We start from the raw sequence: 17,874 nt of genomic DNA on the forward strand, positions 1-17,874 counted from the left end.
AGTCTAGATCTTTCAAAATATTCACCTAGTTACCTAGATAATATTCTAGGTAATAATTATCTAGTTACCTAGATAATATTCTAATGAATCTGGGAGGGTTGCTGACTTTGTGACGTAACTTAAGCACAAAGTATTGAGATCCTTCTAGTCCACTCCTAGAGTCCATAAATCTCAGTTTTCACTGAGTTTCATTCTCTCTGAAGGTTTGCTGTAAATCCTGCATAGCACCATTCTGAGAACAGATAAAAATACCTAGTACAAACAATGTTCCCAAGTAATGAAAACAAAAATACTAGTTTGGGGATTTGGGGAACTCATAAAGGAGCCACACAGACTGGGAATGATGAAAGAGCCACAGGAAATCAGTCACACAATTTGCACAGAATTGTCTTCTAGCTTCCTTAGAAAAATCTGGTGAAAAATGTACATGTGAATGTCCGTGCTTGTCCAGTGTATCAGGGATTGCTTATAGAGTCTGAAATCTGCATTCCAAGTAACTGTAGCTTGAACCAGTGTCAATCAAAACAATAACGGCTGCAGGGCACGTAAATCTTCAAGGGACAGAAATGAAAAGCAGGCTAAATAAAAAGCACTACATTATGTACAATGAAAAGGCAGATATTTAGGATATCTACTCTTATTAGGCAGATATAATTCTCTACTTGTACAGGGTAAAAGTTGTAGTATATCAAACATAATTTCAAAATCACATGCAGTGAAATGTTAAAAAAGATCAGCTAAAAAAGCATGTATTACTCTATTTACCTCTTCCTGTCTCCTGAACAATCAACTTCCACTGCATTCCACATAACACAGGAGTCATCTGAAATGACAATGAAAGGCCAAATATCCTGGGGTTTTATGCCCAGCTCCTCCTGCCTATTTCGTTCGAGCTCCAGGTTATGATAAGATAACTCTTTTATCAGGAAGTGTGCAGCACCTGAAACCAAGGACATAACCATCAGATTAAAAATAGGGGCAGAAATTGTTAGCATTTAATTTGAAAGCCTTTTGAAGTGAGCATTTCTGCAGACAAGGGTATAAACCACTCTGAAGATTTTAACACCCCAACACTCCCCAGAATCAACTTACTTTGTCATTTGCCAAGAAAGTGACTTACAGGACCACAGTGAGACACATGGAAAATGAACTCTGACTTTTTTGCTAGTGTCTTAAGGGTTTAGTGACTAATTCTTTTTACCTCACAGATATTTGGGTCCACTAGCATCTCTTAGTGCAAACAGCTAGAGATGCTGACTGACCAGCTAAATGACACGGAGAATTTTCCCTAATAATCTACTTTCAATTTTTGTCACTACTGTTGTGTATAAGTTGTTCCAGCAGCACGAGAAAAAGGCTGAATATTTCACAGATGTTATATTAGCAGAACCTACCTAAAGGATGTACCTAATCAGTGCATCACTGCCCATGGAAACAGTACATAACTTATTTCCTCAAGGAAACAGTCAGTTACTCCATCTGAGTTAACACCCTCAACTTCTTTTAAAGTCCACAGAAAAGAGTAAGATTTCTAGGGTGCAATTCATCAAGCTTGCTTTAGGTGACCTGGATTAAGTGAATTGCATCTTCAGCTGTGACCCACTGTCTCCAAAGGGAATCCAGATCTCCAGATCAGACATGCTCGTTACAAGGTGTATATCTACATTTCACTGTTGATTAACAACACCTCAAGGGTTCAGGTCGCGTGTCCACATTTCTTAGAACTTTTTGTTATGCTTACCTACTCCTGCACTGTTGAAAATGCTTGGAAGAACAAGCATGATGTGGTTGGGCCAATACTTCTTATATATGGCCATTTCGTATTCCTTAACAACTAAAACATGCAAATGACTGGCTCCATCCATTGCATGATATAAATTGAAAAGTCCATGTTCATGACGACCAGTGGTGGGAGTAAAAGTAGGGCTTTTTATGTAATCTTCACTCTGTAAGCAAAAAGAAGTGTGAGTTTCTCTATTAACCTGGAGAGAGAAAAGAGAAAGAGAAACAGATTCTTCAGGAGAATAAATCAGATTCTCTGTCACTGTACAAACTCACGCATTTTAAATTACCTTGATAGGAAAATAAACAACTTTTATAAGAGCTTGGAAAAAAGAAAACTCAATCACTTAGCTTATTCAACTGGTGAGAGTGTGGTAGAGTGGACAGGACTGCTAACCTTGACCTGCCAAGTGCACAGGGACCTGGAGGCTAGATCTGGAAAAGGATTTAGCTCCATATGACATAAGACAGTAAGAAACACCTTATTCCAAAACTCTTCTGACTGGTCAGCTCCTAAACTTGAAGGCATTGAAACTCACTGGGTGTTTCCAAGCTTGGTAGTACAGTAAAAGCCCTGTTTCTACAGATATCCAGGACTGTTCCAGTCTGGGAAACTGTTTTTAGCCTGGTTCCTACCAAGGTCATTAAAGACCCAGAATGAAAGTGTGCCTCTTTACAGAGACTCGCTAAAGTCCTCACAATTAAGCACTCCAGATTTAAAACTGCCAAACAACAAAATGGTGGATTTGATGCCAGTGGAGTTCATGAAAAGTAGATCAAGAAAAACATTTTATAATGATTTAATAATATAGGTATATATCCCCCAGCATTTTTCAATCTTGCAGCAAGATTGCAGACACTATTTGGGGGCAAGTGAACAGAAAAAGAAGCAAAGGAAGAATAAATTATTTTGGCAAAGCCTCAAAGCAGGTCAGTGGTAGAAGCAGGAAAAGAATCCATGAGGACCCAGTGCACAGTTCTGACTGTGTAGCCAAGCACAAGGTTACTGGCTGAAGAAGAGCAGGAGGTTTCATCCTCACATTGCACAGTTGATGCTGTGTTGCTGTGTGGGTTCTTCCATTTAAAACTTGAACTGGAAGGTGGTATTGATTTATTACTGTTTATTGGAAGTAGCTTATTTTCTCCAGGATAGATGTGCTACTGATCACTACTGTTCCACAAATTGCTTCAATACTCCAAACAGTGTGGCCTGAGCATGGCACAACTTCACCTTAGACATGGATATCAGGAGTCCCTGTAAAGGTCAGCATCAGAGTTTGTGTGGCCTGTCCGATGGATGACCTTACAAAGTGTTTTCTTTACAAGTGTGACATGTGATTCTTTATACAGTCTTGAAGCCACGACAAAGATTCTTTGAAAGCCTTATTTTTATGTGAAAGTACCTGAGCAGTTATGCAGAATAAGACAGGATATTCCACTGCCTTTCTCCACAGAAAAAAAATGCTTCCTCTTAGTAATGGTACAATAAACAAAATAATGTCTCTCAGGTTCATTGCTGAAACCATTCTCACTTTAACATCTTAAACCCATAATGAAAGACCTTTAGTCACAGATAAGCTATTTATAAAGAAACATGGTGGCTAGACAGTTTTGTTTCATGTGTCCCTTTCTGGGAGAAGGTACAAGCTTAGTATAAGGACATCTTCACTATCTCTTGACAGCAGGAGTAGTAGTATAAAGAATACTAATTCAACAAATTTAAGAATTGGTGGTATCTCTCTCCCATATATGATGATAAATATAATTATCCATCTACCTTATCTGTGACTAGTGGTAGCCTCATGCTTTCCAGTTGTCTTCCTGGTTGGCTAAAGACAAAATGATGCTCCTTTGATTTTGGAATGATAAAATGCAGCTGGATCTCTTCTCCCAGCATAGAATAGGAAAATGCAAATGCATGCAGAGTAGACTCATAAAGCTAAAGATGGGAAAAATGGGATAATTCCAGTTAGAGTCAAACTACAAGGTCTCAGTGTAGTTATATACGTTTATAACATTGCTAAACAGATTACAATCACAATATGGTGTTAGATTTTACTTCATTATTCATAGGTGTTAAGCAATATCACCCAGGCTAGAGCTTACATTGAAAAAAACCCCACAGTAAAGTGTTCCCTCTTTTGAAACCATTCTTTCAGCTTTGTCTTGCAGATGGTACCAATACTTACAGGCCACTCTTTGGTTTTCAGAAATACTGACACATAAAAACCAGTATTTGCATTGCTGACACCTTCCTCCTCACACTCTAAGAGGCAGGAAATTAGAGGGTTACTCTGAGTAATAACAAGTTCTATATCACCTATAGACTATTCTATGCTGCACTACTCCTGTATCAGAAAGTAGCACCTGTTACAGTTACCCAGGTGAAAATACAAGCAAGTCCCAGTGGGAAAAGATTGCTGGGAAAGTACTTTTAACTGGTAAGTATATATATATATATAGATTACAGCACTGAATAAACTAGTGTAAATGAGGCAGGAATCAGTCCTCTGATGTCCCCAAACCTGCAGTCTGGTCAAGGCAGGCAAACCTCAAGAACTAAAAAACTCTGTAAATCAGCTGTTTTTAACACCCACGTACAATTTCCAAGCGAATTTTAATACAGTGAATGTACACAAATTGTGTATGCGTTGTGTCTGCTTCAGTTTCTGATCTGCAGAGTAACTTCTGGAAATCTTTACCTGGTACCTGGGATTGAAACCCATATACTGATGACACTGTTCACAGTGATGGTAGGTGTTGTATGCTGCATACTTGGACAATCTCATCCTAGTTGTTTGACGGCATGTGTACATATCCTCCTGTCTCCTGCTCATTGATCTGTCTAATAAAAAAAAAGAAACAACTTTAACATATATTCAAGGCTAGAATGTGACAAACTGTTTCTGTCATTGTAGTCAGCTTCTAGGAAAAATGGCCATACTAAACATGTACAAAACAAACTATGAATTCATTCTGAGAATAGTATGTTTATAAACTGTTATGTACAGCAAAGGGAACTACAAACGTATCTGTGAATTCATGATTATGATAATTCTGTACAGATTTTACATAAGGCTGATGTGTAAGCAAAGCCAGATTATTAAAATTATCATTGTTGCTGTTGCTATTACTGGTTGAATGCTTACAAAAGTAATAAATAGTAAAAAAGAGCCTTATGACATTTGCCATTCTGTGACAGAAATCACTGTACATTATGTGACATGAACTTGGCAATTTAGTGATGTTGCTCTTTAGTTCACTTCCATATCTTTTAAAAGGATCCCCTTTGTGAGAGACTGAAGGAAGATGAGGTGTAATTTCTGCTGAAAAGGACTTTGTTACATCACCTTTCACTGAGATTTTCAGCATCAAATCAGGTTGTTCAAGGCTGTTCCTTGTCATGTCAAGTTTTGAAAATCACTAAGAGTGGAATTTCCATAATCTTTCTGGGCAACCTGTTCCATGGCTTGACCACTTTTATTCTGGAAATATTTTTCATACTATCTACTTGTAATTTCTCATGTTGCAATTTGTATTTGTTGTCTCTTCTCCTTATGCTGTGTATCTGTAATAGTGTGTGTTTTTAAGTTCCCATTAGGAAGTTGAAGACAGCATTCAGATGGCCCTGCTAGACTTCTCCAGACCAAATCAACCCAATTTTCTGCAATTTTCTTCACATCTTGGTGGCTATCCACTAGCCTCACTTCTGTATGTCAATGTCTTTCTCACACAGGCAAGCAAAAAACTTGACAGAATACCCAGATGTGGTCTTAGAGGTGCCATGCACAGAAGAATAATCACTCCCCTTGACCTGCTTACTAGATTATTACTAAGCCATTAACCCAATCACGAAGTGGTGACTCATGTTCAAATTGTTGTCTGTCAGGACCATCAAATCACCTTTATCAAAGCTGGTCTCTACAGAGTTGGCCTTAAGCTTGTGCAGCTGAAAAAAATTATTATTCTATCCCAAGTGCAAGGGGCATGTTTGTTGAACTATATGAGGTTCCTGTTCCTGAGGTTTACTCCTGAAGGTTCCACTTCTCCAGCCTGCCAAGGTCTTTCTGAATAGCAGTGTTACCTTCCTGCAAATTGACTCCTGCCCCAACTTGGTACCATCCATGAACTTGCTGACATTGCATTCTGTCCCTCTGACCAGGTTATTAATGACAATCTTAAACAGCATTTGTCTCCCTATTGGTCTCTGAGTATTGCCACGAGTATCCAGCTGTCAGTCAGACTGGTGACACTCCTCACATTTTAAATTCAGTGGTCCAGCTAATTTCCTACTCACTTTAAAATCCATCTATCCAAATCACCTCTGTCCAGTTTTGCCTGTATGGATATCATAGAAGACAGTGACAAAAGCCTTGCTGAAGTCAAGATAAAGCCACTGCTGTCCATAGTGCCAGTCACCTCATCATAAAATACAGTCATGTTTACCAATCACAATTTGCATCTGATGATCCATTCCAGCTGATCCCAGTCACTTTGCTCTCCTTCATAGGTCTGGACATGGCTTACAGATTTTGTTCTATAATTGTTTTGAGGACTGAGGGTAGGCTGAGTAGGCTGTAATTGCTTCAGTCCTCCCCCTGTCCTGTGGAGGAAGGGCATGGCATTTTCCTTTTTCCAACTATCAGGAACCTCCACCAATTGCCATTACCTTTTCAAAATAATAGACACTAGCCTCACAACAATGCTGGCATCTCCCTCAGCATACATCCTACCTAGTCCTATGGGCTTGTGTATGTCCAGCTGGATAATTCAGAGGACTAATTCACACCTCTATACTCTATATCTGGACATATGCATCTCCTGCTTTCCAAAACTAGACCAAAACCTAAAAAAATAAACCTATAAACACTTTTAAGTGAATAACTAACTTTTCTCATGTAAGTCACTTCATTGCTACAAAGCAGGACAAGGCTACTATATAAAACCATTCAAATACACAAATGTACATGGAATTAGAGCTTTTTAAATTAAAGACTACCCATATAATATTCCATAAAACATGTATAAGGTTTATACTCTGGTACTTCATCTGGCAAACTTGTAATCTTTTTTCACTATTACTTAGTCAAGTGAAATTCTAACATTTTAACTCTGCTTGAAAGTTTAACAGGATTCTCATATTAAAAGTAAATAAATACATATATGTATACCAATCTAGATTTTTAAAACTCTAACCTTCGTTGTTTATAGTCTGAAGCTTTGAACAAATCAGACTTGCATCTTCGTATTTCGGATCATGGATAGTGTAGTCAAAAGGCATCTTCTTAAATGTCTCCAAATCTGGCCACATATCTCCAGGCTGATGGTAGTATTGATCAGATTCTTCTTTTATGTCTATCATATTATTGAAAAGTAAGAATTCATAAAATTTTAAAGCTCTTTATATTGCTATAGATGGTTTTGCTTTGTCTATTATTCCCGCTTCATTTTTTCTTTCATTATTCTGCTGAAGCAATACTATTATGCACCAAGAGGAGCACCTTTGCAAAAATGTACCTCATACCTCAATGCAACTCTGCCTTTTAAAATTTATCTTCATGTCCTGATTGCAAGTTTTCTCTAAAATCCTACCAAAAATACAAAGCATTGCTTGCACAAACCTCTCCACTAGCAGGTGGTCCACTTTTTCCACAGGTTTTCCCATAAACCTTGGGGGATAGCTGCCTCTTTCTCTTTCACAGCTCACTGTGGAGGAAGACTCCTGGGTACTGCCCCAAGAAGCCCTCAGAGACAAGAGCTGAGGCACATTCCCACAGTAAAATCACTGAACATCTTCAGTAAAATCACAGAACACCTTCTGATGGAGGTAGATCACAGGCTGATAACGCCTACTTAAGATTCTACACAGCTGACTGTGGGCAAACATTTAGTGCAGAATTACACACAGTCCATAAAATATCACCCGTATTTTTCTGTGTAATCCAGCCCTTAGTTACAGAAATACATCTGGAAACACAGGGGAGTACTACACTGCAAATAAAGGAAGTTTGGACTAAAATTAGCTATTAGAGAGCAGAAACTTTATTCCCTCATGTAGTCTTACATACTTACAATCTATAGCATTACTCCTCATGGTATAAATCTGCCAGAATTTCACTGATTCTTTTTATATACTTTACCACAAAAGTTCATTTCAATTCTATCTCAGTGGCTGGATATCATTTAATATACATAAATTCTGTTGATCATTTCTCAAGCAAAACAGAAGTATGTTGTTTTCTTACTGAGAGGAAGACTAAACTCTAAATGATTAGTAAAATAATAAAATATTCTTAAGTGTCAGTTGAAGATCACAGAAAATTTTTCTTACAATAATTCAATAATGTAAAGTAACTGCAAAGCTGAAGGGGATAGAATATACAGACAACTACTTTTCAATTTAGCGTAACAATGTTCTATTGTCTACAGAATATTTTTATATCAGGAACTTACTAATATTGATTTCTTCTTCATCATAAACATCCACTTCTGTCAGTCTGATCAGCATTCGGGACAAAATACTGAGGAACTGCAGATAGGCACCTGTTTTCCCTATCTGTAAATAAATAAATTAGAAAATACGAAAGTAAACTTTCATTTTTCTACATGTTACTTTTCCACATATCTGGAAATGGCAGCTGCAGTGAAAATGAATATTACTATTCAGTGGTTGCAGATCCCTGTATTTGTATATTCCTTGGCATACATTAAATGTTTACTGTTGGACAGTTTTGTTCTCCCTATGCAGGAGCCTAGTTTGGAAAATGCATTGTATATAATAGGTCTAATTACAGGCCCACAGACAATAACTTTCTCTCCCAATGTTACAGTTTCTACATAGGCAATGAACGTTTAAAAAATCCATTCAAGCTCTTAAAATGTTGAATAAAACCTCCTCAAATTACAAGATAATTAAAGAATTACCTCAACCTTTTAATTTTCATATGATTTACCAGAGCACTGACTGCTGCGGAAATACACTATCCTGAGGAGCAAAGTGGGACATGGATCTCTGGGAGAGCTTGTGCAGGCCACTTCCACTCCTGAAGGACATGGCATGTGCAAACTGTGTTGTTCCACCTCCTTTGCTGAAAGTATCAAAGAGGAGGGGAAAGCTCTCCAGGGATTTTGACCACTGAACTCTGCTTGCCATAGATATCAAAGATAAGGTGAAAACAAACTGTCTAAGAACCTGAGAGAGAAATAGTCTGTCAGATAAATTATATGTATCCCTCCATACACGGTCATGGAAGTGACACCCAAAAGTGCTCTTGTAGCAGGTCTAATAGCAATGAGTTTTCTTATTTTTAACTCGTTCCATACACTTGATACCAGGACCAGTAGAAGTACTTTACTATTCTTACATGTTGGTATAAAGTATCACCTGATTTCAGTCTTCACATTCGGAGAAATACAGCAAAAAGGGGAAATAATTCCGTAAGGCTTCTCTATTTTAATTTCCAGGTGAGACAGTTCATGGCAGTGGTTTTCAAACTGTGGTCTGTGAATCAGTGGTGATTCGCAGAAAACATGCTGATGATCCACAGACAGTTGGTCAAATGGTGATGGCTCTTCTCCTAGTTTCCACGTGCTACATTCTTCCAAAACACAGCTGATAATAAATATTCCCCTAATATTTTCCTTACATAAGCTGAGTGGTATATATGCCTACTCTAGTAAGATTTTAATAAAAGTAGAGTAAAACCAAATAATATGGGCAGCAGTTTTCTTCTTCAGGAAGTGTCTTAAGACACACTTATTCATTCCCTGGATGTGGTGCCACAGGACTGAGCTGTGCTCACCAGCAGCTTCCATGCTTGAGGAAAATGCTAATTCTAAGTTGTAACATTCAGTTAAAAAACAAAGGTACAAAACCTCAATTTGCAGTTTGGGGAAATTTAAGATGAATGTTCTAAGAAAGATATTTTAGTGAATTTAGGATCCACGTAGGCATTTGCTTGGGTGCACTGGGGACTAGACGTCAAGCCATAGATATGACAATATGGCAATCTTATACTTTGGCTGAGATGTTACTAACACTCAGGTGTTGTCTAATAACTGTTTTCATTTTTGCCTACACTTCTTCATGCACTACATGTTAAGTCCGTGTAAAATGTTAATGTTATCAAAAGTAATGAGTAAAACCTATTTCAGGAAGAAAACTTATTTCTTCCCCAAAAGACAAGGGTAATTCTAATTCCTGCATATTTTATTGTAAGCATTCCCTAGAAGAAACACAGTATTGTATACCTTAAACCAACAAAAAATCCACATACTTTTACAGCTGTTTGGTTGGTTTATGGGAGGTTTTAGTACTTTAAAATAGTAAAGGTAGCAAAGTTTCTGGTTTTTTCCATGAAAATGGAAATAAATTAGAAATTTCCACAGAATAATAAATGGAAAAATCCATTAAGTTAATATATACCCCTACATTTCTATGTTTAGGAAGAAGACATGATACTCCTATTTTCATGTGTATGAATTTGTTCTCTGTGAAACAGATATCTTCTTCAGAAAGAACTAAGGAATATAAAATGAATAAACATATGAAAAACATCCTCTAAGAACTGATCCAACTGTAGGACCCAATGCAACACTAGGAAATAACCTGTATTGTGGAGACAGATGAAAAAGAGATGGAGTTTCAAGTAAAAGAATTGTTATCAAGGCTGAAATTCACTGCTGTACAGAGGGTCAACAGGAGTCCTATTCCATACTTGAGAAAAAAAAAAAAAGATTTGATAGTGAAAAGTGGTGAATATCACACCCTGGAAGGGAGATGGTGAATAAACAAGGCACTTGTTCAATTATAATTAGTTAAATTGCAAGTACTCAGTGTGTGAAACATCAAAACCTTTTCACAGGTGTGTAGTGTGGTCTCATAAGCCTCTGAATTACTTATTGGTTAATCTGGACATTTAGGGTGGCTTTGGGAATAACATCTTTATGCGGTTTGATGTGTATGCATATAAAATTTTAACAGAAGTTGTCACAGCCTGTGGGGGGTTTTTTGACATGAAAATGAACTTCTCTCTCCAGAATGTATTCATTTTTATGCTACAGCTGAGTATGAAATTCAGTTTATTCATCACATAATACCCCAATCTTTGGTAAACATGAACTATTTAGATCAAAGGAATGGACAGTGAAAGACTGATCACCAGAATATTTTCTGGAATCCTTTATGAATTACAGTAACATCTGGAGAAATTCCCAATATGAAAAGCTCATTTATGCTCTTTCTACTCTGCTGCACCATCAATTTAGGTATACAATGGAATACAATCATTTAACAAACAGTAATATGCAGTTTCCTTTTGCCATGGATGGGCCTATAAGAGTGGATCATGTGGCAAGTTAAATCACTAACTATCTTTAGATTAATTCTTGGGTTGATGTTACAATAACTGGAAACATGAGTCTTTGTCTTGGTTTGCATTCATCCCATTTGTCTTCTGAGGTTAAGAGGAAACAAATCTGCTCTCAGGAGACCAGGTGCCTCTTCCTATCTTAATGCTTCATACTTCAGCAAAACATGGGAGACACAATATTACCTTTAACATGTAACATATGCACTTAACTAGGAGTTACTTTGCTCAGAGATTAGTGCTGAACATTCTTAGAGAATTTAGAAGAGAATGAACTTCTTAGAACTACACCCATTTCCATGTATCTTTTCAAAGTAATTTAAAGACTCCTGGGTCAGCTACTCATCTTGTAAATATGGCTCTGCTAATGTTGAACTGGCCTTCTTGCATTTATTACTTACAATAGCTTCTATTTCTCTTTCTTGTGCAAAGGAAGCAGAGAAAATAACTTAATTACAAACTCCCAGCTGTCTTCAGATCAATCATAAGAAAGTGGTTTTGTGAAGATCTTTAATCTTTATTTAAAATGTAAATGCATATTCAACTTTAACAAACATGAAATCTATCTCTTGAGCAAACTGTCTTTTAAAACATTATAATGGAGACTGACTGAAAATTAACATTGCTACAGCTTCTCTGCCTTTGAACTCAGGTTAACAGTAAAGAAAGAAAGATTATTTAATTAGAATGGATTAGGAAATACAATGTAAACAATTTGCTCTCTACCAAAACCGCTCCTTCAAGTATGAGTAATAATAATTTTTTTCTGAGATTATGATAAAATTAAACAAAATAAATCAATGATAATACCTTGTTCTTTCTACACACCTGTGGTGGCCCACTCAGCAGCAGCCTCCTTGGGTGAAAGGTGTCCATTCTGCCCTCATTTCTATTGTTGTAGTCCATATGGATTGGCTTGGGAACCGTCCATTGGCGGTAGTACAGAGACTGCTCTGTGCAAGTCATCATCTTACTCATAAGAGGACGGAAAGAACTTGCCCACATAACAGAATGGTAAGGCAAGAGGGAAGAGGATTTGGGAAGGCCACTGCTGTCTGTAGATGTAATAATGTCATAAACCAGTTTGGGCAGGAAAACTATGGGAGGCTGTTTTGATGCTTTGGTCATGGAGCATTGAGAGGTCTGTAGGATGAAGGAGTTATGAGTAGGTGCAGAAGAGGAAGAAGAGGAGGAGAAAGGTGAGGAGGATGATGAGGTGATGGAGACTTGGGCACTTTTTATGTTTTGTTTCATATCCAGTTGTTCAGTTACCGGTGGCAAGTGTTTGCTGATTGTTGTTTGTGCCCCCTTGTCTACTTTCTGCTTCTGCCTTTCATAGTTATTTGTAGTTTCTTCAGTGCTGTTGCTTAGGACTTGAGGAGGAGATGACTCAGTGCAGAATGCTGTGACTAAAAGAAAATTTATATTTCAACACAGTGCAGTTATCTCTGCTAGTCAACACCACAGTTAAACAAAACACAACAAAGAATCATCTAGATAAGAGCATCCCTCAAACATTGCAATCCTGTTCCTCTTCTTGCTTTTACCTTTCTCTTACAGGAAGCCATAATGGGACTAGTTTGGAGTATTCATCTCAATGCAGAAAGTGGCTTTTAAAGTGCATAGGAAAGACGCTAGTGATTGTCCTGGCCTCTGTCTCCCTCATACATTCCCTCCCTAAGGTGTTCACCAGATAGTTTCATCACTCAAGACAAATACAAAATTACGGAAACCACTGTTTAAACGAATTGAAGAAATTAAGTATTCCCAGGCTATTACCCCATTAGACTACAGAAATGTCTACACAGACATCTGAAAACAGTCAGCTCTGCTCTGACACTCATCTCTATGTCACTGCAGCACTTAGTCTGATCTAATAAAACTTGGCAGCTCTCAAGTCCCTGGTATGACATAATACATTACTGCATTCATACAGCTATTGGTCAGCTGAGAGAACATACTGAACTCACGAATGCTGGTCATGAATATGTGATGTAGATACAGCCGACAGATAACTGCTGATTTTTTAAAAGTGGTATATTTTTACCTCATGGTTTTTAACTACAAAGACTTGAAAGTTTAACATGTTCAAAGTGGTTCTGTGCATCTTTAATGCTAAGGACATGCAGATACTTCACAGTCTTGAGAGCAGATTGAGAACTGGTTGTGGGATCAGTCTACACAAGGTATTAGAAATATCGGTCTAAAGTTGAACATAGATAAAACCACCTTTCCTCTTATGGTGAAAACAAGAGTCTTGGTTCTCAAAAAGCCCCACATTTTGAGCTAATAAAAGTCTGTAGTTTCTCTTGATCTCAAGCAAAAGATACACTCTAGCTGCACATTAATCTAAAGTAGTCAGTAAAGGACATTAGCAATAAATATGAAAGTGTCACCAGCACTATAAATGGTTGCAAGTAACATCGCTGTGACATCCCCCAGAATACCAGCATCCGAGAGCATAGGAAAAAAAAATGAAAGAAGATTTCTTTAATCACAGACAATCTGAGGCCACAGAGCCACAGGCAGACTACATGGACACTGTGGAAATTATGAGTAGCCCAACTTTAACATTTTAAAAATTAAAGTGATGGAGCTTATACAAAGTTTTCAAGCTTTTGTTCCTTTTGTAACACCACTGTGCCTGTAGAAAAGAAATCAAGGGCCAAATATGCATGTCACCATGTTGAAAGCTACAATGAGATCGAAAAGAATTTACTGTCACTGACAAAACCCCACATGTTTTAAAAAGCTGCATAACATTGCAACTTCTAGGAAGTTATGGTACAATTTATATTGCCCACTTTTATTTAACAAATAATTCAATTAATATTATCTCCATCAAAAGTAAGGAAATGAGGTCATCAGACAAAAGAACTGTAGTAGTTCTCAACATTGCCTCATGCTTTCTACAAAAGTTTGCAGATTATAATGAAATTGATGGTGCAAAAAATAATCCATCTCCAAAAGAGCTTTTAAACAGTGCAAAATTAATGAGTGAACATTCTACAGCAAAAACAAAGAGGTAAAAATACCAATGAGAAGGAGCATGTTTATTGTCCCTCAGAGTCAAAAAAAAAAAAATTTAAATGTGAAGTATGTTTCCTCTTCATAAACTGTCATAGCTTCACTGAACACATCCAGTTATCAGAGTAGTAACTGAGGATTTACAACTCACTGTCAAATATTAAAGAAGTGCCTGATTTAGGTACACCATTATATGATTATTTTTCAAAAAAGAAAACATCCTACTTCTTATATTTTAGAAGTCTGGTCCTTATTTTTTTTAGTTCTCTTAAGTGATCTGATTAAAATAGGTCTTATCAAAACCTTAGTGAATTATCCCTTTTATTTATCTAATAAACTGAATAAAAGGTCTCTTTTATGTCCTAAATTTAAATTAATAGAGATGATCTTATGGTCTTACTGGAAGCTTTTGAAGAGAGAGATGAAGATGCAGAGTCGTGAGAACGCGATCTTTCTCTTTTCATAGGACTTCTCTTTTCTGAAGTAGAACCTGTTTCACGAATGGTAGTAAGGGAAAAAAATTAAAGTAAGCCTGTAAGAAGTCACGGGTACGCTGTCAAAGTAAGGAAGAGTACAAAAGGGTTTGTGTAGGGTTTGTCCTCATCCTGATACTGTTTTCAGTATGGAGAGTATCTGTTCCTACCATGCAATATTGGATCAGCCTATGATATCATTTACCTATGCTGAGCTGCAACAGCTTCACAAAAATCAATGCTGCAGCAAGGAGCTGGGAATTTCTAGGCCTGTCTCAACCATGATATGTCAACCATGATTTCTCTTCCTACCCATGTCTTACTTTCCTCACTAATCCAGTGTCAGGGAAACCAACAGACAAGCCCTATTTTGTCAGCGTGTTATGAAACTGCCTCCTACCCCATACAGCTTTATGGCCAGATTATATCTCAGCTTTTGGTGATGAAAATCCGTATTTAGATGGCCATCAAGGCTATTCACTTGAGGTTCCCAGTTCAAACTTCTATGTTAAAATGCTTGTTTCTGTACAGTTTTACTGTGATAAACAGACATAAGCACTGCCAGAAGAAAACTTGGACTGTAAATCTATCTCACAGGTTTTGAATTGGGATCTAGATGATTATACTATACTTCACAGAGTAGGAGAGCAGCCTTACAATTTAGACACCTAAAAACTTTAGTGTCCATTTGACTCAGATCACATAAAATCTCAGCATACTTCAACTGGATAGCATACTTCAAAATGGACAGAAGTATTCATCACAAGAAGTACTCATCACATCTAAAGTAGGCATCTATTGTAGACAGTCTGAGTATGACTGCTGGTGCTTCATTTCTCTATGAAGAGTACATATTTGATTAAAGAAAATATTTTTGTTTGGCTTGTTCTGCTATCCTTATTATCAATGAGTAAGAACTTCACAGGTGAACAGTAATCGGCTCTCTTCTCCTTCATAGTATAGGAAAGAAAATGAAGGTAAGTTGTTTGAGATTTACATAACCTACAGGGATAAAAATCCTTTGTTTTCCACAGTTACAGGCACAATAGACAGTGAAGAAAAGTAAAGAACATAATGACAACTGCTAATGACCATCAATTATCAGTCAAAAAAAACAACCCCAACTGTTCCTGGATAAATTACTGTTTGTTTATACATTTATATGTTCTTAATTGCTCTCTTAAGAAATGATAAATTCACCAACTCTACACTGTCAATTTGAATTCATGGACATTTTCAAGAACTTAGAAGTTACTATGTTCAGATATATATCCATACTATTTAATTCCTTACAAGCCAGAAACTACTCAGCTGTACTATATACAGTTCCCTTGGAAGGAATCTTCATCACTGACAGTATGTAAGCACAGGTTTGGTAGCATCAGTCAGGGACCGTTTAGGCAGAGTTGCCACTGCTGTGAGGGTGAGGAGGGGGTCACTGCTTCTCAGATGGCAAATCACACCCTTTCCTGCTGCTGAGGGCAAGTGCAGAAGGTACTCTGAACAGTGGATGTCACTAGATGTACCCACACGAGCCCCTCTTTGTGGCTGCCAGAACATACAGGTAAAGGAGTGACACAGGGAGGAAAGAGAAGGGAGCCAGAAAACAGAGAGAGAGAGAACAGATGCAGCAGTAAAACTGGAAGAGGTTCAGTAGCAGCATTCCAGGGCACGGCATGCTAGAAAACACAGATTCAATGAGATGAAACAAAATTAAGGAGCAGAGTTCACTCAGTAAGACTAATTCCAGAAACCCTCACCCACACAATTCTGCTTTTTCTAATACAGCTCAATCATTTTACAGCTTCTTTTATTATCACTAATAATAATACCTTCTGTTGCTATTTCTTCATCTTCATTATCAGTGCTGCTTAGTTTCTCCGGGTCACTTTCTAACACATCGTTCACAACTGCTTTCTCTGTGTGAATTTCTGAGCTCACAAAGTATGCTGCCAAACCAAGTTCTTGCTCCAAGGTTGTCCTTACCAAAGAAGATGAATTTATTAAACGTAGGTCACAGTATCTCAGTGATCTGGAGAGAAACAAGAGGTGCTAGTATGAAAGCTCACTGTAATCTACCCCCTTATTTCTTTTACAAACACAGCCAAAGGAGAATTTTTTCATTATCTGCTTCAACTACAGATGAGATATTAAGCACAAAATACTGTGTCCTAAGTTTACCACTGTGGTGCATACACTTTTTCTTAATCTAGTTATGCAGCTTAATCTAGTGCACTCAACGTTAGCATCAGCATAGGAAAAAGAATAATCATTTGGATTCTAAACCTAACACACAGAATGGGGTTCAGTTGAACATACAAAAGCACTCAGTGTTCCGGGCATCCTGTCTAACTTCCTGCTGCCATTCGAGAAGGCACTGATATCTCCACACATCCTGGAGCACATATGCCAACATCACACAGATTTCTCAGCTACCCTAAGGTGCCTACAGCAGCTATACTTCTGTTTTTAACATACCTATTCTCTCCTCTAAACTGAAACAACTCTCATAAGATTTTCAAAGCTACTCACATCTTGCTATAAACAGAAGATTATTATCAATAATATGTGGTTTGTATTTATGATATAAAAACTGCCAAAAAAATGGAAAACCTTGACACTGAAATCTGTTTTCTTCTCGCACAAGTAATTACACAGTTAATATTCAGCCATTTGGTAAGCAATGGATAAAAAACTGCTGCTGAGAAAACAGTGGATCTTCTTACCGTGGCAAAGACTCCCCTTGTGGATCCATCCCACTAAATATCAATATACAAGGCAAACCTTCCAATTCCAAATAGGTCTGTGGCCTCCAATCTACATCCTCAATTTTCTGCCAGACCTGTATAAGGTAGAGAAACACTGCTAGTTATATCTGTATAGCCCAAATAAAAAGAGAAAAATACATACTTATATCATCCACGATAAGAACACAGATAGATCTCGCACTTTCTAGAACACGGCAGGTAGCAATCTGCCTGCTCTAAGTCTGAGGATATTGGGGCAGTATGTTCCAGTCTGAAAAGCCTCTCAGCTTCCCAGCTGCGAAGCACCAAGGCCAGAGGATAGGACAGGTATGGTACAATGGAGAGTAAAGCTGAGCAGGAGGTTTGGGTGAGAGAAAAGAGGGTTGCTTGTTATGGCAAATAATGTATGGGTACCTGAGTCCAAGGAAGAAAATGAGCTAGGAACAAGACTTTTTCACATTAGAGGAATAGGAGAAA

At 37.6% G+C, this 17,874-nt stretch overlaps 1 protein-coding gene across 2 annotated transcripts in view; it reads right to left on the bottom strand.

Moving 5' to 3' along the window:
* GREB1 (growth regulating estrogen receptor binding 1) overlaps positions 1-17,874 on the bottom strand; it is a 91,595-nt gene that overhangs the window by 8,714 nt on the left and 65,007 nt on the right. Inside the window, exons 20-29 of one of the 2 annotated variants that reach the window (XM_029965831.1) lie at positions 17,377-17,492; positions 16,483-16,682; positions 14,578-14,667; positions 11,961-12,559; positions 8,236-8,338; positions 6,979-7,137; positions 4,485-4,627; positions 3,560-3,721; positions 1,742-1,946; positions 766-940 (exon numbers count right to left, since the gene is read on the bottom strand). In XM_029965831.1, coding sequence (XP_029821691.1) covers positions 766-940; positions 1,742-1,946; positions 3,560-3,721; positions 4,485-4,627; positions 6,979-7,137; positions 8,236-8,338; positions 11,961-12,559; positions 14,578-14,667; positions 16,483-16,682; positions 17,377-17,492 — 1,952 coding nt within the window. Of the gene's footprint in view, positions 1-765; positions 941-1,741; positions 1,947-3,559; positions 3,722-4,484; positions 4,628-6,978; positions 7,138-8,235; positions 8,339-11,960; positions 12,560-14,577; positions 14,668-16,482; positions 16,683-17,376; positions 17,493-17,874 lie in introns of those variants that run through there. The other variant, XM_018088829.2, reaches the window with a different exon arrangement.

The sequence above is a fragment of the Manacus vitellinus genome, unplaced genomic scaffold (assembly GCF_001715985.3).
Source record: "Manacus vitellinus isolate BGI_N305 unplaced genomic scaffold, ASM171598v3 scaffold_11_pilon, whole genome shotgun sequence".
Lineage (NCBI taxonomy): Eukaryota > Metazoa > Chordata > Aves > Passeriformes > Pipridae > Manacus > Manacus vitellinus.